General features: G+C 42.3%; 1 protein-coding gene across 1 annotated transcript in view; it reads left to right on the top strand.

Moving 5' to 3' along the window:
* The first annotated feature begins 216 nt into the window (after positions 1–216).
* The window catches only part of LOC130479592 (acyl-CoA (8-3)-desaturase-like), a 40752-nt gene continuing 16277 nt past the window's right edge, over positions 217–24691 (top strand). Inside the window, exons 1-6 of the mRNA XM_056851987.1 lie at positions 217–423; positions 14618–14728; positions 16204–16401; positions 17797–17898; positions 19438–19566; positions 22769–22829. Of these exons, the coding sequence (XP_056707965.1) occupies positions 217–423; positions 14618–14728; positions 16204–16401; positions 17797–17898; positions 19438–19566; positions 22769–22829 (808 nt within the window). The remainder of the gene's footprint in view (positions 424–14617; positions 14729–16203; positions 16402–17796; positions 17899–19437; positions 19567–22768; positions 22830–24691) is intronic.

Raw genomic sequence — 24691 nt, forward strand, 5'->3', positions numbered from 1 at the left:
TTCCACGAACAAAAGAAATCATTTGGCCTTGGAGGCTTCGGGTGGGGGAAACGCGCAGCCAACGCGCGGCGAAGCCCCGGCACACCTGGCGCGCCGAGCGGGCCAGCGCCGCAGCCAATCGGAGAGGCGGAGAGGCGGGGCCGAGCCGGAGCCGGCAGGTATGAACGGGCGCGGCGCCTGCCTGCCTGCCGCTCGGGCCGGGGCCGCTGCATCGCGATGGGGCCGCAGGAGGGGCGCGAGGCCGGGCCTCCCGCCGCGCGGCGCTTCACCTGGCAGGAGATCGGCCTGCGCACCAAGCCGGGGGACCCCCAGCGGCAGATGTGGCTGGTGGTCGACAGGAGGGTCTACGACGTCGGGCGCTTCTACCGGCGGCACCCGGGGGGCGCCCGCATCTTGCAGGGCCACATCGGGGAGGATGCGACGGTAAGGTTTTGGGCGGGGGCCTCGAGGTCTTTCTCATCACCTACTTGCCGGGTCCCTTGAACTGGAGATGCCAGGGATCGAACCTGGGAGCTTCTGCATGTCGAGCAGAGGCTCTGCCACTGAGCCACGGCCCCTCTTCATGGCTCTCCAGGGTCTCAGCCAGGGGTCTTTCCCATCACCTGCTTGCCTGGTCCCTTTAACTGGAGATGCCAGGGATTGTATGCCAAGCAGATGCTCTACCACTGAGCCACAGCCCCTCTCCAGGGTCTCAGGCAGATGCTCTTCTGTATGCCAAGCAGATGCTCTACCACTGAGCCACAGCCCCTCTCCAGGGTCTCAGGCAGAGGTCTTCTGCATCACCTACTTGCCTGGTCCCTTTAACTGGAGATGCCGGGGATTGAACCTGAGAGCTCCTGCATGCCAAGCAGAGGCTCTACCACTGAGCCACGGCCCCTCTTCATGGCTCTCCAGGGTCTCAGCCAGGGGTCTTTTCCATCACCTACTTGCCTGGTCCCTTTAACTGGAGATGACAGGGATTGAACCTGGGAGCTTCTGCATGAACACATGAAGCTGCCTTATGCTGAACCAGACCCTCGGTCCATCAAAGTCAGTATTGTCTACTCTGACCAGTAGCGGCTTTCCAGGTCCTCAGGCAGGGGTCTTTCACATCACCTACTTGCCTGGTCCCTTTAACTAGAGATGTCAGGGATTGAACCTAAGACCTTCTGCATGCCAAGCAGATGCTCTACCACTGAGCCACGGCTCCTCTCCAGGGTCTCAGGCAGGGGTCTTTCGCATCACCTACTTGCCTGGTCCCTAACTGGAGATGCTGGGGATCGAACCTCGGAGCTTCTGCATGTCGAGCAGATGTTCTACCACTGAGCCACAGCCCCTCTCCAGGGTCTCAGGCAGGGGTCTTTCGCATCACCTACTTGCCTGGTCCCTTTAACTGGAGATGCGGGGGATTGAACCTGGGAGCTTCTGCATGCCAAGCAGATGCTCTGCCACTGAGCCACGGCCCCTCCCCATCGAGATGGGCAAGGGTCGCTTATTTTCCTGTCCAAGGCAATTTAATTGGAACTCGCCATGACCTGAGGTGGATTTCGTATGGGATATTTTTGGAATTCCAGGGTCTCTATGCAGAGGAAGGCACTGGCAAGCCTCCTCTGTTAGTCTCTTGCCTTGAAAAGCCCATAAGGGGTCGCCATAATCCGCTGGGACTTTATGGCACTTTACACACATGCGCATTTTTGGTTTTGCTGGTAATTCAAAACAGTCATCAACAGATAGTGACTGTGTGTGTGGGTGCTATAGTTTCCACTGACGTATCTCTAAGCACTATTTAACCACTCTGTTTGTTTGTTTGTTTTAAATCCAAACATCTAGTGTAGCTGTGCAATTCCTAAGTACACAATAACTTGAGAGCCAGTGTGGTGTAGTGGTTAAGTGCAGTGGTTTGGAGCGGCGGAGTCTGATCTGGAGAACCGGGTTTGATTCCCCACTCCTCCACATGAGCGGCTAATCTGGTGAACTGGACTTGTTGCCCCACTCCTACACATGAAGTCAGCTGGGTGACCTTGTGCTAGTCACAACTCTCTTAGAGCTCTCTCAGCCCCACCTACCTCACAGGGTGTCTGTTGTGGGGAGGGGAAGGGGATTGTAAGCTGGTTTGATTCTCCCTTAAGTGGTAGAGAAAGTCAGCATATAAAAATCAACTCTTCTTCTTCTAACACTAGGACTACTTTGGGACTAACTACTTTGAGACTAATTTTGGACTACATGGCAGGGCTGTCATGAACAATTTTCTCCCATTCTTGGATTCCCTCGAATATGCCAATAATACTTGATGATGATGTGTGTGTGTGTTAAGTGCCGTCAAGTCACTTCCAACTCATGGCGACCCTATGAATCAATGTCCTCCAAAACATCCTATCTTTAACAGCCTTGCTCAGGTCTTGCAAATTGAGAGCCATGGCTTCCTTTATAGAGTCAGACTTGATCATACTGTAGAATTTTTACAAACCACATACTCTGTCTGCCTCAGACCCACCTCGCTCCTGGATTCATTGAGGATGGTCATAACCTACTGGTTTTCACTCTGTCAGTGTACCCACCCTCCCATTCAGTTTGCAACACGAGGCTAATGTTGTCATATGAAACTGCTCTAATGTGGTTTGTCCGAGTGAGCTGGACCGTCTCAGATCTCGGCTGCTAAACAGGGTCAGCCCTGGTTAGTATTTGGATGGGAGACCACCAAGGAATACCAAGGTCTGTACTCAGAGGCAGGCAATGGCAAACCACTTCTGAAATCTATTGTCATGAAAGCCCTAGGGGGTTGCCGTAAATGGCCTGTGACTTAGCAGAGGAAGAAAGAGAGAAAGAAAGAGAGAAAGAGAGAAAGAAAGAGAGAGAGAAAGAAAGAAAGACGAAAGAAAGAGTAAGTAAGTAAGTTACTTAGTTAGTTGCCGGTCTGGAAGATCAGTTTCAGAAGGCTCTTGTCTGGCTTACCTTCAGAGTTGTGATTCCAAATACTAGAGATGGGCCCTTTTCTAGCTTCCTGGTCATGTAATACCATCCCATGGGAGGTTGGGTTGGTGCCTTCTTTTTTTAAGTTTCAGGTGCTGGGTTAAAATGACTTTGTATGCTTGCTTGTTTAATTTAGTAAAACATTTGTCTCCTGTCTTCCTTGTGGGTATTTTTTTCCCAGTTGCTGCTTCTTTTATTGGCCTTTTAAAAAATCTTTTTGATATTTAATGGACCGTTTTCTTGGTAATGTTATTCTATTTCATTTTCTTTTTAATGCAGTGTATAAATTATGTTTGGAAATAAATACAGAACAATGGACATTTGGGTGCTATGAGTAAGACACTCTCAGCCCCAACCAACAGTATGGGGATAATAATCCAGTATGTGGCAGGGCTGTAATAAAAACTTTTTTTAAAAAAAAAAAACCTAGCTAACAAAAACCTTAAAAGAAATTACCTGAAATAAACCTGAGTTCAAAAGAGCTTCATCGCCTCTCTTTGTTTCTACCATTGTGGGTGGGCGCACGCTGCTGCCTAGTCTCAGCTAAGCTCCTGGATTTCTCCATCATCACTGTTATCCCTAAAGTGAAGGAAAAAATGCAGCCAATGGAATGGTTATTCTAGTATTCTTTAGAGGTGCTTTTCTCACTATGATATTTATAATAAACATAATAATAAAAAAACTTTTATTTATATCCCACCATGAGACATCGGGCTCAGGGCAGCTAACATCATATGATACCGTTGCTGCCCTCAAGCATAAGACTGGCAGAATATCTCTGTCTTACAGGCTCTGCAGAACTCAGCTAGGTCTGGCGCGGGTCTCATTGGACAGAAAGTTCCACCAGGTTGGGGCAGAGGCCGAAAAGGCCCTGGCCTGGTCAAGGACAGCCAGACACTCTTAGGGCCAGGGATCTCCAATAAGTTGTTATCAGCTGATCGTAAGGCTCTCGAGGAGGTGTATATAGGGAGAGGTGGTCCTGAAGATACAGTGGTCCCAGACAGAATAGGGCTTTAAAAGTTAGAACCAGAACCTTGAACTTGATCCAGAATTCAATCTGGAGCCAGTGCAGCTGGCAGAGCACAGGTTCAATAAGTGGAGTCCATGGTGCTCCTATTAGGACCCTCACTGCTGGATTCTGGACCAGTTGCAGTTTCCACAGCAATCTCAAGGGTAGCCCTATATAGAGTGAATTACAGTAGTCTAGTCTAGAGGTTACTATCGCATGGATCACTGTAGCTAGGTTGCAATGAGACAGGTAGAGGACCAACTGCTGGACCTGGCAAAGGTGGGAGAACACCTTCCTAGCAGTCTGCGTAACTTGGGCCTGCATAGATAAAGAGGCATCCAAGATCACCACCAAACTCTTGACAGAGGCAGCTGGTTTTAGCTGGGCCCTATCAAGAATGGGAAGCTGGAATCTCCCATCCATGGCTCCCTGACCCAGCCATAGGACTTTCATCTTTAAAGCGTTCAGTTTCAGGCAACTGTGTTTTCGCCTGTTTTTTCCAGGCAACTGGAAAGATTTTCTGAGGTGGTGTCCAGCTGGCTGCCCATCAACAGATATAGCTGGGTGTCATCAGCGTACTGCTGACACCAAGCCCAAAGTACCAGAGCAACTGGGCCAAAGGGCGCATTTAGATGGTAAATCCAGTGCTGATGTTTCCTCCTGGAATTCCTGCAAGTGTTTTGCCACCGCTCTCTCAACTGCCTTACTCAGGAATGATAAGTTCGATACTGGGTGGTAGTTTGATAGATCAAGAGGATCCAATGATGGCTTTTTAAAGAGTGGTTTCACCACTACTTCCTTCAACATTCCCAGGAAGTCCCCTGAAGTCAGGGACAGGTTTATAATGTCATCCGGGGCAGCTTATACCCCCCCCCCATGCTGGCCTTGACCAGCCAGGATGAGCATGGATCAAGGAAACAAGTGGTTGGCTTTGCAGCTAGCAGTATCCTGTCCACATTGGACTGGGAGAGGTGCCTGAAATGGTCTAATATTGGGCCCGAAGATGGCCAACAAGCCTCTAGTGCACTTACTGTAACACAAGTAGGTGGGAGATCGTGGCGGAGGAAGAAGACTTTATCTGCAAAAAAGCTTGCAAATTCCTCACAGCCAATATCCAATTTACTACCAGTTTGGGAGCCTCCTGATAGAGATGTGAGTGACTGAATTACCCTAAATAATGGTGGTGGGCAAGAACTCGCGGACACAATGGAGGCATAGTAATCTTTTTTAGTGGTCTTCACTTCCATCTCATAGGTTTTCATAAATGTCCTATAAGATGTTCTTGCTGCTTCATTGTGAGCTCACCTCCAGATCCACTCTAGTTGTCTAAGCTATGCCATGAGGCTAATTTTTAACGGGGCAAAGAGGACATCAGGGAGGAATTCTGTTGATGGTTTCTGAAAAATGGACATGCCAATCTTTTGTCAGTTCATCTAAAGAACGGCCGGAGGTGTTGTCTCCCGCAGAGCATTTTGGAAACGAGTTGGATCTATGAGTCTCCGTGGGCGAGCATAAATCTGCTCACTGCCTAAACATTCAGCATTGCTGTTGTATTACTCTTCTATTATCAGGCGAATGAAGAACTTTAGCTATGGTTCTACATGGAACAGTATAGCACATTATGCTTAATATAGCTTTGCCATTACAATTATTTCAGTAAATCCCAAAGTATGACTTTTTCCACATGCATCACTTGCCCCAGATTTTCCATGTGGTCGATCTGCAAGGCTTAGAATCATATTTCATGATTCCCCCCCCCCATACGCCTCCGATTTCCAACGTTGTTTTCTGTTTTCCTGTTCGCTTTAAAATCAGTTATGTTTGCACTGGTTTTTCCAAACAGTGATGTTTTCTGGGGGGGGGATCACATCATTCATGATGTTGTGGATGATTGCGCTGGATGCTCCCCCCACTTCCCCCTATTATTTTGTGGTTTTGCGCATGTGCTCTAGTGCTGATGCACACTACGATTGAACAGGGAAACACTATTTCACCTGTGCATTCGTGCACACGTGTCTCATCTGCCATTATGCATTTGGAAAGGTTTGCACTCAAAATGGATGCCCCAAACCAAACTACAACCCACCATTAGGCACATCTGTATGTCCTCCTCCAAACAGCTAGAGGCCCAGTGTGTTCACCCACTTTCCTTTGCACTCAAGCACCGTTGAACTATCGCACACTTTACAATGCACTCTAATTAATTTTTTTTCCTGCTTGGAGGGTTTTACCAAGCAACTTTATGAACTTTCCAGAATTTAGACATACACTGACACTCCCAGTGTGTAACAAGAAGCTCAGAGTAGCAGAATTATAGCTTAGGAGAATGCAGAAACAGGGAGGGTTATTCTATCATTCATGCGTCCATTCGATCACTAATCTTGGTGTAAAAAAATTAGGAGGGGAAATGGATGAGGGGAGGGAAAGGGTGGGGAGACAAGCAAAACAGTGGGCATGAACAAGGGGAGGGTGTTTGGTGGGACAGAGAAATAAATGTGGTTTGAAGAAGTTTGCATGCTCTAGGAAAGCTGGCTCATAAACGAATTTTAAAAACATTGTGGTAACAGTGCTCAGGAAAACAATACAGAAACAGATGGAAAACGATTCAAGAATCAAACACAGGAAAACGTGTGGAAATGAAACAATAAAACATAGCTTTTGACAACATGAAATGTTTTAAACCATTTGTGTGGAAAAGGCCTGTTGCTGATCCCTCATATAGAATAGAATCATAGAGTTGGAAGGGACCACCAGGGCCATCAAGTCTAACCCCCTGCACAATGCAGGAAATTCACAACTACCTCCCCCTCCACACCCCTAGTGACCAGAAGATGGCCAAGATGCCCTCCCTCTCATCATCTGCCTAAGGTCACAGAATCAGCATTGTTGACAGATGGCCATCTAACCTCTTCTTAAAAACCTCCAGGGAAGAAGAGCTTACCACCTCCCAAAGAAGTCTGTTCCACTGTGGAGCCGCTCTAACTGTTAGAAAATTCTTCCTAATGTCTAGACGGAAACTCTTTTGATTTAATTTCAACCCGTTGGTTCTGGTCCGACCTTCTTGGGCAACAGAAAACAACTCGGCACCCTCCTCTATATGACAGCCCTTCAAGTACTTGAACATGGTTATCATATACCCTCTCAGTCTTCTCCTCTTCAGGCTAAACATACGCAGCTCCTTCAACCTTTCCTCATAGGACTTGGTCTCCAGACCTCTCACCATCTTTGTTGCCCTCCTCTGGACATGTGGTGCCCAAAACTGAACACAGTACTCTAGTTGAGGTCTAACCAGAGTGGAGTAAAGCAATACCATATGAAGCTGCCTTCCATGAGAGCATTGGCCCATCTCACTTGGTACCGCCAACTCTAGCAGCATTGGTTCTCTTGGGCAGAGAGAGACTTCTTCCAACATCTTTTAGATCCATGACTAGTGATACCAGAAGTTGAACCTGAGACCTCCTGCATGCAAAAGATATCCTGTACCACTGAATAAAGCCTTCTCAGGTTTGTTAGAAGAAAGCTGAGGGAGACTACTATCTTCTTTCCTTCCTTGAAATATGCTGATCAGTTTCAGCCCAGAAAATGAGGCTGTACTAGTGGGCAGGAAAAGACAAGGGAGAGGTCAAGGTCCAAGGTTGAGAGTTTATTTAGCTGTGCTCGATCCCTATGCATTTCACAATTTGCTTTGTCAGGGGATCTTCACTTTTGTAGGATCTGAGAAATTTCTATAGAAAATTCCCTGATGAAACTGTGAAACACGTAGGGATCTAGAAGAGCTAAATAAACTCTCGACCTGGCACCTTGCTCTCTTTCGTCTTTTCCAATTTCAGACAGATTCACCCAGCAGTAGGGATCAGCCCAGAAATATTGTTCAAGTTTGGCGGATTTTTTTCATTGAAAACATTGTTTAACTGACATGTTTGGGTTAATTGTATTGGGTTTATATATGGTTAATATAGCAGAGTTTGCGACTTCCGGATCCGGTGCCGATCGCCACGGCAGCGCGAGCATCGCGCCCGGGCTTAAGCGGCTTGGGGGCAAGCAATCTGCCCCCCCCCCGACATCGCAACGCGGCTCCCCTTGAAGTAGAGGGGATGCTGATTGGGGTGCCGGCTCGCGTCCCGTCCTAGGCGCGCTTGCTGCCTCAGAAGCGGTGGCTAGCGCCCGGACGGTTGAGCGGAGGAGCCGGCGCCATTAAAATCGCGGGAGCCCGGGAAGACGGTGTTGAAGCACGGATTTCACAAATAAGGTCTATTTCTTTTCAATATTAATAAACAATCAACTCACGGGCGTGTCAGACAGTGAAAGTAACAGCTAGAAACATTCTGGAAAACTTTCTAAACTCGCTAACATTTTCAGGACAAAACTTGGCTTTTTGCCAAGCTGTGGCGCACTTGGATTTTACTCTGCCAAGCTAACTGTGAAGGCTGACTGCGCAGGCTTGAAGGGGAATGAGCAGGCAATAGAAAGCTGAATGAAAATATAGCTGTGCTAATGCCTCTCCAGGTTTGACATTGGTTATTACTGAAAGTTTCAGTGGAGAAAAGTTTGAACTGATGGTTTAAATAACAAGTCTCACCCCTCCCCTTCTTTTTTGGATTATAAATTCAGTCACTCCAAGTTTTTTTGATGGGAGATAAAGAAGACAAAACTAAGAAAGACACAGAAAAGCACCCCAAACTGCTTATTAAAGAACTTAAACAGCCTCAGACTCAGCAATCTATACAGGTTAAAAGATGAACATCTGTCACTAGTCCTGCAGTTTCAACATCTACTTCACCAAGCACAGGGACAACTCTTGCTGCAAAAATGACTAGAAAACCTGAAGTTACCCTGAACTCACTACAAGAACTTTTAACTAAGTCACTTCAGGAGGTGACATCAATTAAAAAGGAGGTGGCAGATGTTAAACAAGATGTGGCATCAGTTAAGCAAGACATGGAATCTGTCAAGCAAGGTATGAGTCAAAATACAGCTGCCATTTCTGCATTGTAAGACTATCTCATCCCTGACAGTAAAACAGGACAAGTTGGAAGTAAAAGTTCAAAAACAATCAAAAGCAACAAAGAGACTAAAAAAAGGGTTGATGTCCTAGAACTGTCAATGGAAGCAAGACGTGACGACCAATCAGCGATGTTGGACCTGAAGATAAAGGAAAGTTGGATTCGTATATGGGGTCTCAAAGAACGGACGGAGGGCTCAGATTTGAAAAACTACCTGAAAATACTGATGGCTGACTTTCTCTGGGAAGAAGAAACGATTGTGGAAGGTATGATTGTAACAGCCTACAGAGTTAATTCTGCATATGCAACCAAAAACAAAGTTCCAAGGGACTGTTTGGTGCAGCTCTTTTCCAAAACTCATCGGGACCTGATTCTGAACAAACATTATAATGATCCTCTGACAATTGAAGGTACCCCAGTGAGGTTAATGAAGGAGATCCCAGGAAGATTACTGAGGAAAAGAAAAGATTATGCAGAATTCGTGGCAAGGTTGAGACACAATGGAATACAACACAGAAGGGAATATCCTCAAGGAGTTTCTTTTATATTCAAAGCGAAAAGATTAAAGATTACAGACATCGTCAAAGCTGAACAGTTTTTGAGGAGATATGAATAGACCTACGTAAACCACCACAACAACCTTCTAAAGAACTGACTGAACAAGATCTTACTGAAGAAGAAAAGGCAGCAGAAGCAAGTGGGGGGGGGGCAAAAGCATCGTCGGATGAAGAAGTAGTTGGCTGAACTATATATAAAAGAATGGAAAAGGGTTAGGGGGAGGGGGAGAAGTAAGATAATTTAGGGGGGGAAACTAATTAAATATGGGTTTTTAGTAAATATCAATATGCTGCAAATTTTGTCATGGAATGTCAATGGTTTAAATTCTCCAAATAGGAGGAAAATATTTCACCATTTGCAAAAATCTAAAGCTAACATTTTTTGTTTACAGGAGACACATATGATATTAAAAGAGGTTACAAGGTTGGAACAACAAAAATTGGGCAAATTACTTACATCATGTAATGAAAAGAAAATGGTTAATGGAATAGCTATGTACATCCCTTTAATATTTGAACCTAAACTTTTATATAAAGATATAGAAGGGAGGATTTTGACGGTAGAAATTTTGAGTGGTCTTCAAAAATAATATTAGTTGGTATTCTGATACTAATCAGAAAAAGTTTTATACTAATTTAGCATCAATACTAGCTGAATATGCTAATGAAAAAATGATATGGATGGGGGATTTTAATGGTGTAATGGAACCAAAACTGGATAGGTCAACAAAGAAAAAAATGGGTAATTGTGAAGGTAAACTACCTGGTATTTTTAATCATATAATAGATCAATGGGAAATGTTTGATTTATGGAGATTTTGATAACATCAGAAATAGAAAAACGAATTATGTATAATAGACAAAAGATTTTTGAGCATGTAAATAAACCAGGCAAGTTGTTAGCTTAGCAACTTAAACATAAAGAGAAGAAATTACCCATACTAAAAATAAAGAGAGATGGTAAAGTTACATTAAATAAGCAAAAAATTATGGAAACTTTTCTAGATTACTACTCAAACCTTTATAAGCAAGGAGTGGTTTCAGAGAAAGAAATAGAAGTATATTTAAATCAATTTGAACGGGAAGGAATTCTACAAGAACATAAAGATTTATTAGATGCTAATATAAAGTTTTTATAGAACAAATTTCATCACATTTATTAAAAGTAATGAATAGTTGCTTGCCGTACGGATCTATTCCAAATACCTGGAAACAAGCAAACATAGTTTTAATTCCTAAACCAAATTCTGATTTATTGGAAGTTAAAAATTATAGACCAATATCATTATTGAATAACGATTACAAATTATTTGTAACGATTTTATCAAATAGATTGAAGATTGTATTAAATAAGATTATACACGACAATCAAGCAGGATTCCTCCCAGGAAGATTGATTAGTCAGAATGTCAGAGTAGTGTTGGACCTCTTAGAATATGCGGAATTTAATACTACACCTTTTGCAATGATATTTTTGGATGCAGAAAAAGCGTTTGATAATGTAAATTGGAAATTTATGAGAAAAATATTAGAATATATGGATTTTGGAAAAAAATTTCAATTAGCTATTGGGAATATCTATACTTATCAAACTGCCAGGTTGATGATTAATGGTGATTTAACATCACAATTTGAAATTCAAAAGGGTACTAGACAAGGCTGCCCTCTTTCACCTTTATTGTTTATTATAACATTAGAAGTTCTATTGAGAAAGATTAGAAATAATGTAAATATCGTAGGTTATAAAATAGGGGGAAATCATTATAAGGTTAAAGCTTATGCAGATGACTTAGTTTGTTTTTTAACTAATCCCGTTACTCAGATTGTAGAATGGAATAACATGGTTGAGGTTTATGGAAAGCTTGCAGGTTTTAAAATAAATAAAAATAAAACGAAAATATTGGTTAAGAATATCTCACTTCTGCAGCAGCAAGAATTAACAAAAAGTACTGGTTTTGTTATTGAACATAAAGTAAAATATTTGGGTATTTGGCTAACTCCAAACAACTTTAACTTATTTAAAAATAATTACATTAAAATTTGGCAGCAAATTAATATAGATCTGAAAAATTGGGAGAAAATACCTCTATCATTATGGGGTAGAATTTCGGTAATTAAAATAATGGTATTACCTAAGATGTGTTTTTAATTCCAAAATCTACCAATTATTAAAAGAACTAAAATATTTAAAATTTGGAAAAAAGATATTTTGAATTTTTTATGGAGTAAAGGAAAACATAGAATAGCATATAATAATTTCATTCAATTAAGAGAAGTAGGAGGTTTAGGGTTACCAGATTTGAAAATGTATTATGAGGCATCTTGTTTTGTATGATTAAAGACCTGGATCATGTTAGAGAATACTAAAATATTAGAACTAGAGGGTTATAATTTACGGTTTGGTTGGCATGCATATTTGCGGTATGAGAAAGAAAAGGTAAATAAAGACTTTAATATTCATATTATCAGAGCTGGATTATTTCAAGTTTGGAAAAAGTATAGGAGGATTTTAGAAAATAAGACCCCGGGATGGGTTAACCCAGTGGAAGCTCATATAAGGAGGGGATTACAGTTGAATTTAGATATGGATATATATAGAAACATTACTGATTGGAAAGAGGGAAAATGGGTTTTAAAAAGTAGAAAAGAATTAGATATAAAGGATTGGTTTATGTATTTCAGGTTAAGAGATATATTTAATAAAGATAATCAGCTTGGATTTAACAAAAATAAATCTGAACTAGAGAAAATATTAATAAAAGGAAATAAAGGATTGATTGGTAGAATGTATAAATTATTAATTGCAACTAATTTCGAACAAGAAAGAATTAAGCCAGTTATGATTAAATGGATGAAGGAACTAGGATTTAATATTGATCTGGAAATATGGGAAAATTTATGGAAGAGAGAATTTAAATTTACAGTAACCAATGAAATTAGGGAAAACCTATATAAAATGTTCTATAGATGGCATATTACCCCAGTGATGATATCTAAGATGAATAAGGGAGATATGGGAATATGCTGGAAATGCGGAAAGGAAAGAGGAACATATATGCACATATGGTGGTTATGTAAAAAAAATCAAAAGATTTTGGAAAAAAATAATGATGGAAATGAATAATTTGATTACTGGTAGAATAAAAAGGAAACCTGCATTTTGTTTATTAGGTATTCCACCAAAAAATTTGAACAACCAGGACAGGGTTATTTGCCAATATAGTTTTGCTGCTGCAAGAATTGTGATAGCTAAAGTTTGGAAACAAGTGAATAAACCTTCAATCATCGACTGGAGAGAGAAATTATGGATGTATGTGAGGATGGCCAAATTAACGGAATTCCTACATGGAAAAGATATGGAAGATTTTAAAAAAACATGGTTTAAGGCCGCCTCATATTGGGATAATTTGGCAAAAATGGAGTTTACAGTATTAATTAACGAGTTATAGAAATTAGCATTAATAATTGTATAAGTTTTTAGTTATCAAGTGTTATAGAAACTGTTTAGACACTTCTTCGGAAGTCGGGTAAAGGGTCACTCTTTTAGGTGGGTGGAGAGGAAAGGGGTATCCTCTTTATCTTTGTAATATTATAATTACGAATGTAATGATTAAGGTATATAGATACCCTTCTGTATTTTTCTTTCTTCTTTTTGTATTTTTTATGATTTGTGCTTTTACCTTAATGTATTTGTTTATTTTTTATGTTTGTTAAAAATTTTAATAAAAAATTTATTTAAAAAATATATAGCAGAGTTTGCCCAGTTGGGGAAGCGTGATACTGAGTGCAGTAAAATCAATCCTCCCAAGAAGTAAATTGCAAAAAAGTAAAACTTATATTTATTCAAGTTGATTCTGTTCACATTCTTGTTGCAGTTGACAGAAAAAATAGAAAGCACAATCTAAAGAATACATTTCCCTATACAAGTGGCTAGCTAATCCAGATTCATGTGAGTGCAAGTATGATATATTGTTTCTACAGGAGAGACCTGTAGAAATGTCTGCCTCCATGCAGGTCCATGTGGGAAGAGAAGAGACAATGGCTACGAAGAGAGAAGGAGAGGTCAGAGGTCAGTTCCCATGTTCAGACAAAATGGTGCATCCCATTTAAGAGATAGGACCTATACACTTAGAGTAAATTAGCGCCCCCAATGTCCAGGCATGCAATGTGTGGTGCAGGGAGTCAGAGGAAAATGTGCAGGCATCATATCCAAAGCCACCCCGGAAAAGGATGAGCTGGCTTGCAGCCTCAGGGTCCAGAGATGAGAACAACTGTGTGCAGCAGTCCTGAGGCAGCCTGTCCAGGTGAACTGGAGAAAATGCCCGGTGTAGGCACTGGCCTCACAGCTGAAGCAATGCCCTGCCATCCAGACCGTCTTGTCCCTAAAGGCTGAAAAGAAATTGAAACTGAAAAGAACCCGCGTGATGGGGGTGGATGTAGGTCCCATACATTGAGGAGAGCCACCTGCCAAAGGCCTGGATTTCTGCCAAGTGGCAGATTAAAAAGGTTTAGCTGTTGCAGGAGAGGTGGCCCTGCAGTGGGACCTTTTACTGCAACATGTACCTCATTGACATTCCTTTGTTTTTCTTTAAAAAACTTGCCTATGGAATTCCGGTGCAACTGCCATGCCCTACATAAATAGAAGTTTGGCTTGAATTAACACTTCAGTGGGGTGCTAGACCAAAAAAAAAGTCCTTGTGTTGCTAACAGTATTCTTTGTAGTTCCACCAAGTGGAAGAAATTGGTCTTTTCTATGTTCCCTCATACTACTTCCCCACTAAATCCCTGTCTGACCTCCTCTACCCCTAAAACATATGTTATGTGTTTGTCTTGTTTCAATATTCCCATAACTTCCTATAAGACAATTTTCCTTCAATTTTCTTTTCCTTATTATTATTACTATTTTTTGGCATAGAAAACGTTTTATAATATACAATTTACAATATATCACTGAGCTTACTTTTTTATATCTATATAATATCTATATTTATTGTTTTTATATTTACAATGCTTACCCCTCTCCCCTTTTTTCTCCTGTACCCCTTCAGCTATTCTCTGGCATATAATGTTGTCCCTTTCCTCCTCATGTGATCTTACAGGATGCCTTTCATGCATTCCATGTGGACTGCACATTAGTGAAGAAGTTTTTGAACTCGCTGATGATTGGGGAGCTGGCATCAGATGAGCCAAGTTCTGAACCCTCCAAAAATGTAAGTCTGCCCTGAGAATGTCCTAGATGCTTCTTCCCAGCCATTGTCTTCTCTACCAGCTGACAGTCTCCGTGTCCTGCTCTGTCCCAACAGATGCTGCTGAGTTCAGTGATGCTTATTTCATTTCATGGAGGGGGAAACCAAACAAACGGTGCATTTTGGCCGCTGTCTTTAAATTTAGAGTGTGATAGATTTAAACTGTGGGCCACTTTGGGAGCCCATCTGGCTGAAAATCAGGATATAAATAAATCAAACACATAAAAGCAACACATTTTTCTGACCCATTTTATAGTTATTTGGATGAAGCATTAGGAACTTTTTGGTCTGCACAGCTGATATCACAATGGGTTCGATCCTATGGACCATGAACCACAAGGAATTCACAGAACGGATTTCTTTCTCCCTGCACCCCTTGAAAATCGGCTTCTGGGGCTCTGGCATCCTTCTGGACCAGAATGGGATGTTGCCTGAGAGGAAACTGACAAAAGTCAACCTTCGTTCTTTCATGAGCTTTTAGGTGTGTGGAGCAAAGCATCACACAAAAGGAAATTTCTGCTGATTCCCTCTTCATGTTGGAGTACCCCTGCCACCTCATCTCATTGTTCCCAAGGGTCCCCTGACCTTCTGGAGTAGCTGGATACCCACAAGAAGGGGCGTGGAGAAGGGAGAGAGTTTCCATCTTTAAACTCCTTCTACCCACAGCTCATGTGACCCAACTGAATGACTGTACACTGTGGACATTATAAAAACAATAACCAACACATCACCTGTTAGTTATGAGAACATTTTGTTGTTGTCTGAATAGAACCTGCTTCTCCCTAACATTGCTTCATGTTTTTACTGATACAGCCATCAGGGGCATAATTAAGATAATTAAGCCACAGCACAGTGATAGAGGGCAATATTTGCATGTTGGAAGTCTAAGGTTCTTTGGATAAAAGGATCTTAGAGAGCAGGACTGGGAAAGGCCCCTACTTGAGTCCCCGGAGGATCTCCTTATGTTACAAGACAGGGCCAGTGCTCTGCTCAGCGTAAGGCAGCTCCAGCAGTGGCCATTGAGGTGATGTTTGGTGGCAACAACCTGCTGCTATTGCAGGCTGACTTAGCAAAGAGGGGAATATATTGTAGATCCCATCCTGATTCTCCCAAGTAACATGTCATTCAACCCAAGCTTTGAGATGTGCCAACAATGGAAGGTCACACATGAAGGTGTCTACTCTGAAAGCAACTGTCTAGGGTTTCAGGTAGAGGTTTTTCTCAGCACCTACTGCTTTGTCCTTTTAACTATAGATGCTGGGGGTTGAACCTGGGACCTTTTGCATGCACATCAGAGGCTCTTCCACTGAACCACAGCCCCCCCCCCCTTAAGGTAGAGAACAACAAAAAGTCAAGCACATAAGACCAGGCTCCTACCATGGTCCTCAAGTGCACATTTGTACCAACTCCATGAGCTTAGGTTTTGGATTTCTTTATAGAAACAGCTTACTGAGGACTTCCGTGAGTTGCGAGCCACCGTAAAGAAAATGGGACTCCTGAAACCCAACACTTTCTTCTTCTTGTCCCTCCTCCTTCATATCCTGTTGCTGGAAACTGCAGCCTGGTTCACCATCTGGTACTTTGGAACATCTTTACTGCCCTTCACTGCCTCTTTAATATTGCTGACAGTATCACAGGTAAGCAAGTTGCCATGACCATGAAATAGAGCCAAAGAACTCCCTTGCTGTCCCAGGCACTTAATCAGTTTAGTTCCTTAAATTTGGACCACCTTGATGAAATCAGTTCTTATCCTTGGTTGCCTTTACAGCTGGGACTTTTTCCCCCTTTTGCTCCCAGTGTTAACAGACGTACTAAAAAAATTCAAACCTTTCCTGTGAGACTTTTGCTTATTAGTGCATTGGCGGTGGAAAGTGCCATGAAGTCACAGCCAACTTATGGTGATCCTGAAGGGTTTTCAACTCAAGGGCCATTTATTCATGGAAGGTTTTGCATTGGATTTGTCACTCTATAGATGCACATTTTCCCCATCTGAATTCTCAAAACTCTGCATGGCGGCTTATTGTTGAGTTTTGAGAATATGGATGGGGAAAAAGTGCACCTAAAGAGTGGCAAATCCAATGCAAAACCTTCTATGAATAAATGGCCAAGTTGAATAGAGTTGGTGTCATGGGTCAGCCTGCTGAAACTTCCTCAGATGAAGAGGAAATAGAGGAAGAAGGCAGGGTGAGAACAGAGCAGCAGTAGCGACGGACAGAAGACAAAGACAAGCAGTCACAGGGCAGAAGAAGCCTCACCGGGGCTGCAGCCTTCCAGCCCAGGGGATCTGGCTGTGCAGGAGGCCCAGCCGTAGCCAGCGGCACCAGAAGGTTCCCCAAGGCCTCTGGTACAGAGGCGCAGAAGAATCGGAGTGGAGATACAAAGCAGACGGCAAAGTGCAAGGTTACAGGCTCAGCGTAGACCGGTAGCCGACAATAATAATGAGGCTGATACACTCCACTGGGCTGAAAATGCCAGAATGGCCCAATGAGCCACAGGAGGTCTGTGCTAAGCAGGCACGCTGTGGGAGCAGTCTCGTTGCACCCACTGTGTATCGACTGTGCACTTTTATTACTCTCTGGATTCTGGCTACTTGGACCTCAGAACTGAACTGGACTCTGACCTTGGATTGACCCTCTGTACTGACACCCTGGACATGTACTTGGACCTGAACAAGATGGTGTTTGACCTTGGACTGGTTCCCTGACTACACTGCCTGCCTCTGACCCTTGTATCTGCTGGCACAAGGACAGTTGGTTTGGCATTGCCTGCCTCTGTGTAGCATCCATCCAAGTACTAACTTGGACCAATCCTACTTAACTTCCGAGATCTGATAAGATTGGGCTAGTTGCCATCCAGGTCAGTATTATTAGTGCATTTCAGGTAACAGATGAACAAACAATGTGGGTGTTTCCCACAAATTTATGTCTCAGCTTGTTGAAATTGTAGCTACTTCAGGGAGGAAGGGGTAGGTCAGATAATGGGGGAAAGGTTGAACTCAGCTACTGGTCTTGATAATCTCCTTTGTCCTCCAGGTCCAGGCCTCCTGGCTCCAGCATGACCTGGGGCACCTTTCTGTTTTCCAGAAGAATAAGTGGAACCGCCTGCTTCACAAATTTGTGATGTGCCATCTGATAGTAAGTGCTTGGTTCTGATGGGGGCGGTGTTGTAAAGAAACTCAGCCATTCTGTCTGGATAATCTAACATATTTTTATCCCACTTTTCCTCCAAGGAGCTCAGGTTGATGTACATGGTTCGACCCTCCTCTGGTTTGTCCTAACAGCCCTGTATGGTAGGCTAGACTGATAGTGTGATTTGCCCAAGGTCAGTCAGTGAGCTTCATGGCTGAGTAGAGATATGCATCCAAGTCTTCAGTCCTAGTCTTACACTACATAACACCGATTGTCATACTACCCAAAAAGAATGATGCTACAGTTCTTTATATATCAGTATGTGTGGGGAGGGGAATTTGAAGGGTATATGTTACTGCAAACATACTGGCCTTATCTCTGTCAGTGTTTCCCCTAAAGAATCTAGGTAACTATAGTTTGATGAGGGTGCTGAAAATTCTCTGACAGTTTGGTAAGGAAGAGATCCATAGCTCTGCTTCATAGGAATCAATTTCCCAGGATTCTCTGGGGAAAGGGAATGACTATTAATCCATAGGATCCTTGAGGTTAGGGAAGGCACCAGGAATAGATTTAATACCTCCAGATTTAATCAAGAGAAACATTGATTGGTGGGCCCCAGTTTTGACTACCTTATTTACAACCATAGATAAAACTGGAAGGATCCCGAAAGGGTGGAGGTAGCAATTGTAGCTCCCATATATAAGAAGGGTAATAAAAACGATCCAGCTAACTATAGGCTGGTAAGTTTATTAAGCACAGTGAGTAAGCTGTATGCAAAACACCTGCAGTGGAAGCTTAAGGAATGGTTGGAACAAAATAAATATTTAGCAGAAGAGCAAGGAGGGTTTAGAGAGGGAAGATCGACCATAGATCAGTGCGCAATATTAGACCATCTAATAGCTAAATATTCTTCTAACTCCACTGTATCCTTGTATACTGCCTTTATAGATTTCAAATCTGCCTTTGACTCAATCTCAAGACCTATACTTTGGAAAAAACTAGGGATGACATCCATGGATAAACGACTCCTTTTCTTAATCCGTGCCTTGTATGAAAATACGATCTTTAGGGTTAAGTGTAACTCACAGGGTCACCCAACTTGCCAAAGATCCACACAAATAAAGATTATACTTTCAGATAGGAATAGTGAGACAACCCATAAAGCTGCCAAGTATGCAAGGCTAAGTATTAAGCTCAGAAGTACTTGGCCTAATCTGATTAGGGAAATGGGATGTGTAACTGAATTGGACTATTAATGTAAATATTTAATTTTATTGTCAACATTTTATTCTAACTGATGTTTTTACGTACAGATATTGTTGTATTTTTAAACCTTTTAATCAAATCTTAACTCTTTTGAATATCTTATGAGCAGATATTGCTAGATTTTACTTTTTAAATCAATGTTAATTTCTTGAACGTTTGCTTTGCTGGTCAATGACCGTAATAAATTGAAATTGACAATTGAATTGATATTAATCCAGTTTAAGCCTGAAGCAGATATTTGTCCTCAGTGTTCACTGTTTGCTTGACTTCTTTGAACAGGGAGCATCAGCAAAATGGTGGAATCTGTGGCACAGTCAACACCATGCAAAGCCCAACTGCTATTCCAAGGACCCAGACATTAACCTTCACCCGTTTGTGTTTGCTTTGGGAAAGAAACTTTCGGTGGAAGTGAGTGCCACATTGCTTACATGCCTCTGATTACCACGTGTACTTCACATTTGTCCCTGGGGTTCTTTATTTATTTATGTGTTTTGCAAAGTTTGAGCTCTGTGGATCAGTTTTACATTAAATGTATGCTGCTACTTAATAAATATTTATAATCTACATTGTGCCACATCTTAATTGTAAACTGGATATTTGTTGATGTGTGGGGACAGCCTGAAGCAACATGAAACAGTGGCTTCAGATAGCAGATTCTGCATTTCTGAGGACAGGCAGGCAAACAAAAATGGAACACTTCACGACTTCAACATGAACAGTTCATTTACAAAAGATATCCTGAAGATCCAGTGGAAAAATTGGATCATGCAAACAAATTGCAGAACACCTCTGATTCCAGTATTTCATTTTTGGGCCTGCCTCCTCAGTGACTTTTTAGAATGAAACAGCAACTGGCTACTGACTGAAAATAACTGTTTATTACTAAATCACAGTGCTGTACAACTGGTGCCATGAAGCATATAGTTGGAAAATGTAGTAAGACACAACAGAATGCCACTATTCTGTCTACAGTCTCCATCTCTGTTTAATTCCACTCGAGAACAGGGGTGGGGTGTTATATTATTTTAATATTTTGTTGCTGCTGTTGCCGTCGTTGCCTCAGGAGTGTAAATGTCTAAAGCTGGCAATGTGAGAGCGGATAACACAGCTGTAGTTAAATACAAAAATACATTTTAATATTTGTTTTATCTAACAAACACTGGACAGCTACTGCGTCAAACGGCATCATTCAATCAAATGGTGGTGTTTTATATGCCCTATGAGAGTCCTTCCCTTGCTTGCAGTTGTTTGTGTGATATGTAGATAGGAAGGTGTGTGTTTCTGAAGATCCTGTCCACATTGTCATCATTTCCCCCCTCCTCCCCATGGCTGCTACATTCCCACCATCACCAGAGAGCTTTTTCAGACCTTTTTTTTTTAAAGCAGCAATATGTTTTGCTCTCAGGGGATCATGGTACTCTGTATTTGCAGGGAAGTCGGAGCCCTTGACTGGCAACAGATTTCTCATCCAGAAAGTATGTGAAACAGGGAATGCTTTCTCAATAGTTGCTACAGAGGAGTTGGCTCATAGCTCATCTGAAGCAGAGGGTGTGTTGTTATCTTCAGAGGGAACTTCAACAGCTTGCCAGGACTTAACACCCACAGAAGTTCCCAAACAGAGCGTTATGTGCTCCAAGAGGGAAAATGATTTATCACTTCCGAATTTGTAAAACACAATAGATCTGATCTCAAGCCTGCTTAGAAATCTTGGCCTTCGGTTTCATCAGGCTTCACAGGTAACCACCGAGGGACATTAGCCGGAATTATATCATCAGAGTTGGGCAACTGAACAGCCGTTATATTAAATAGTGCAGAAAAATGGTCTACCCATAATTGAGGACAGATGTTAGGTTCAGATGTGGAGGGTTTATTTTTCAGAGAGCCCGATACAGCTGCCCAAAAGGCTCTACTGTTCTTAGATTTAATAGCATTAAACAAGTGATCCCACTTGTCCCGAAAAAAAGTTGTTTTTTCCTTTTGAATTAAAGTTTGATAATTCTTTTTACATTCAAAATATGTAGTAAGATTATTTTAGTCCTCGGAGAGACGGGCCAATCTGAATGTTTCCCTGAGCTCTTTCGATTGCTACACTCCTGGTCAAACCATGAAGAGGAGCCGGCCCTTTTATTAGGAGCGGGATGGGCTTGCGTCCCGCATAATTCTATTATTTGGGAGTATATATTAATTGCTTCACTATGTGAAGTAAATGTTATAAGAGCCTCTCTTAGTTGTAGCATTGGGCTTGACTCAAAAAGACACAATAGTCTTTGTGGTCCAACTAATTCTTTTCAAGCAGGGATCATTTCTTGCTGATAGAGGCTCAGGATTAACATTATGATTAGGTTCTTTAATATATTCCCAAATTAAGGTCAGGGGCATATGATTGCTCTATGTGCGAGTGCCAACACAAAGAGAAGTAATGCTAGAGCTAGAATTGGACATTCAGAGACAATAATCAACCACACTCCTTCCATGGGAGGAGATAAACGTGAAATCTCTAGAATAAGGAAATTTATCTAAACCGTTCAACAATAAAAGATTATGCTCAATGCAAAATTCAATAAACTTAATCCCTACCCCGTTTATGACATGATCTTTCGAGTTCCGAAGGAGCCAAAGGGAGGAGAGCAGTATATCCTCGTCATCGAGGCTCAATTTAGCCGTTTTGGATAGATTACTGTCACCCACTCGAGCATTAAAATCTCCACAAATAATGACTTGAGAATCAGGGAATTTCCTTGACAGGGGAAAAAAGAAATCCGAAAGACTGGCCCAGTTACTAAGTAGTACAGATTGACTCTCAAATGGCGAAAGATAAACATTGACCAATATTAGTGAGGTTCTGTCCATACATAACAAGGCCAATGTGATGTTCTGACAGCATCCAAGTAAGGAGGATCTCATTGCAAATTCAGTCTTTAGCAAAACTGTGAGACCCGCCTTATAACAACCCTTATGATTAATTTTATAAGCTGGTAAATTATAGGACTTAAAGCCCTTTAGAGCGACTTCGTCTTGAGACCATGTTTCCTGAAGATGGATACAATCAAAAGCTCCCAAAAAGTTAATAAAGTCCGGATCATTAAGTGTATTATGCCAGCCAGCAATATTCCATGAGATGACATGCAGCTTGGAGAGGGTAGGCCTTACAGACAGTCAATCCCCTTATGGGATTTTGAAAAACTAGCAGCCCCCATATTCAGAATCTCCTGGTTTTCTCGGACAAGGAAATACAAGGCCTGGTACATCAACTAGATGCATCACAAAGAAGTAATGCACAAGGCAGAGTCCAAAGGAGCCCGCAGAAAAGCATATCCACATTCCTTGACATGCAACATTTTTCTTCATTTTTTGATCTGTAACCTTTAAAAGTTCAGGACCAGCTTTTTTGTTTAGTAACTTATGTTTCATCAATGTCTATCTGTGGCCTATAGCATATTTATTGGAGCTTCACTCCTAATATACCTTGAGAGGTCATTCTAGTTGCTCATGTATTGCTATGGGTGGATCTCTAATTTAGTGTGCACAGAGTTGATGCAACAGGTGATGTGATCATGTGGGAAGATACCTCTACAGCCAGTGTAGCCTGTCTTCTGCTTTCTTTTCACAGCTTGGGATAAAGAAGACAAAATATATGCCTTACAACCATCAACACAAGTATTTCTTCATCAGTGAGTTATCTTCAAGTTCTTGAAATATTATGACAGTTTTTGGGTTCACGTGCAATGAATTTGTATGGTGCCACTTCAGTGGGCTATAAGTCAGTCTCCTGTGAGATTCTATGCTAGGCAAGTGGCTTCTTGTCCCACAAGAAGGCTTTGGGGTGAAGGTCAAGAGCAAAACACACAAAACTGGGGAGTGAATCCTTATCGCCCAGGGTAATGACCCACCACCAGCTCCTCTAAGCTAACCGTCAGGTGAGAGACTTAGTGACTGGGTCTCCAGCCCCACTGGGTATTAATCAATAAGTCAGCCCTGCGAGGTAGGACACTTGCAAGTTGAGTTTCAAAAACAATTACTTTGGTAGCTGTAGCCAAAACAGGTGAAGGTATTGGGTTTAGATTGAAACTCCGGAACTAGGGTTGCCAACCTCCAGGTAGTGGCTGGAGATCTCCTGCTATTATAACTGACCTCCAGCCGATAGAGATCAGATCATCTGGAGAAAATGGCCGCTTTGGCAACTGGACTCTATGGCATTGAAGTCCCTCCTTTCCCAAACCCTGCCCTCTTCAGGCTCTGCCCCCAAAACCTCCCACTGTTGGCAAAGAGGGACCTGGCAACCCTACCTGGAACCCAAATAATACCACATGAGTAGAGTTAATAAGGTTGATTAAATAAATGTGCACAAGTATACCAATATAAGAGCAGTGCAAAACAGGAAGTAAAATAATAAAACTAAATAATAAACCTAGAATACAGGTTTTAGTCTTCTGACCCAGATATTACCTGGTCAGACTGGAGATACCAAGTCCAGATAGAACTCCATAATCCAAAATCCCAGAACCAGGTATTCTGGCCACACAAGGCCCGACTGACAGTCAAAAGGATGGCCCAAAGGAAAGACCAAACAAAAAGGATGGAACAAACTGGAATGAATGGTTTTGCTTTATGCCGGAGTTGCCTTAGCTGGCCTGATCCTGTTTGGCCAATCAGGTGAGTTGCTAAGACACACAACCACATATTTCTGCAGCTAGCATGTATTCACAGTCAAGCAACTTACCGATGCCTTTGTACTAATGAGATGGAATGTGAGTGCGAATCTGCCTCTGGATCTCTGGCTTTGAAGCTCTCAGGCCCTTGATCTCACCTGCACCTGTGTCTGACTTCATCTCGGCCCTTATCTCTCTGGAAACTGCAAGTCAGCGTGACATTAATTTCCCAGAGAGCAGAACCTTCAGTAGGGTTGCCAGGTCCCCCTTTGCCACCAGTGGGAGATTTTGGGGGCGGAGCCTGAGGAGAGCAGGGTTTGGGGAGGGGAGGGACTTCAATGCCATAGAGTCCAATTGCCAAAGTGGCCATTTTCTCCAGGGGAACTTATCTCTATTGGCTGGAGATCAGTGGTAATAACAGGATATCTCCAGCTAGTACCTGGAGGTTTAGCAAAAAAACAATGGTCTATGCTGAAACAACAAAGTTAGTTGTAACAACCAGCATGTGGGCTCAATATTGAAAGTAAGTGGTAAATAAATTGCTATACCGCTATATCACTACACTCTATAATAATGAACAAAGACTCTTTGGATAACAAAAAATTGGTGTTATTGTCACACGCAAATAATCTAGAAGAGTGTTAATTTCACACACATATATGTTACATAAACCTAAACACAATCCCAAAATACCATCAGGCACAAAAGTATAAGTCCAAAAGGGAAAGAAAAAAATGTCCCGTGGCCAGGAGGGCACAAAGTCCAGAAGGACGGAGAGACACAAAGCCCCAAGGGCTGAAGTACTCACGAAGCGGCAAAGCCGCACCGAGATGGAAAAAAGCAGCGGAGCTGCACAAGAGCTGGAACGCCCAGGAGGATCGTGA

This window comes from Euleptes europaea, chromosome 6 (assembly GCF_029931775.1).
Source record: "Euleptes europaea isolate rEulEur1 chromosome 6, rEulEur1.hap1, whole genome shotgun sequence".
In the NCBI taxonomy this organism is placed as follows: domain Eukaryota; kingdom Metazoa; phylum Chordata; class Lepidosauria; order Squamata; family Sphaerodactylidae; genus Euleptes; species Euleptes europaea.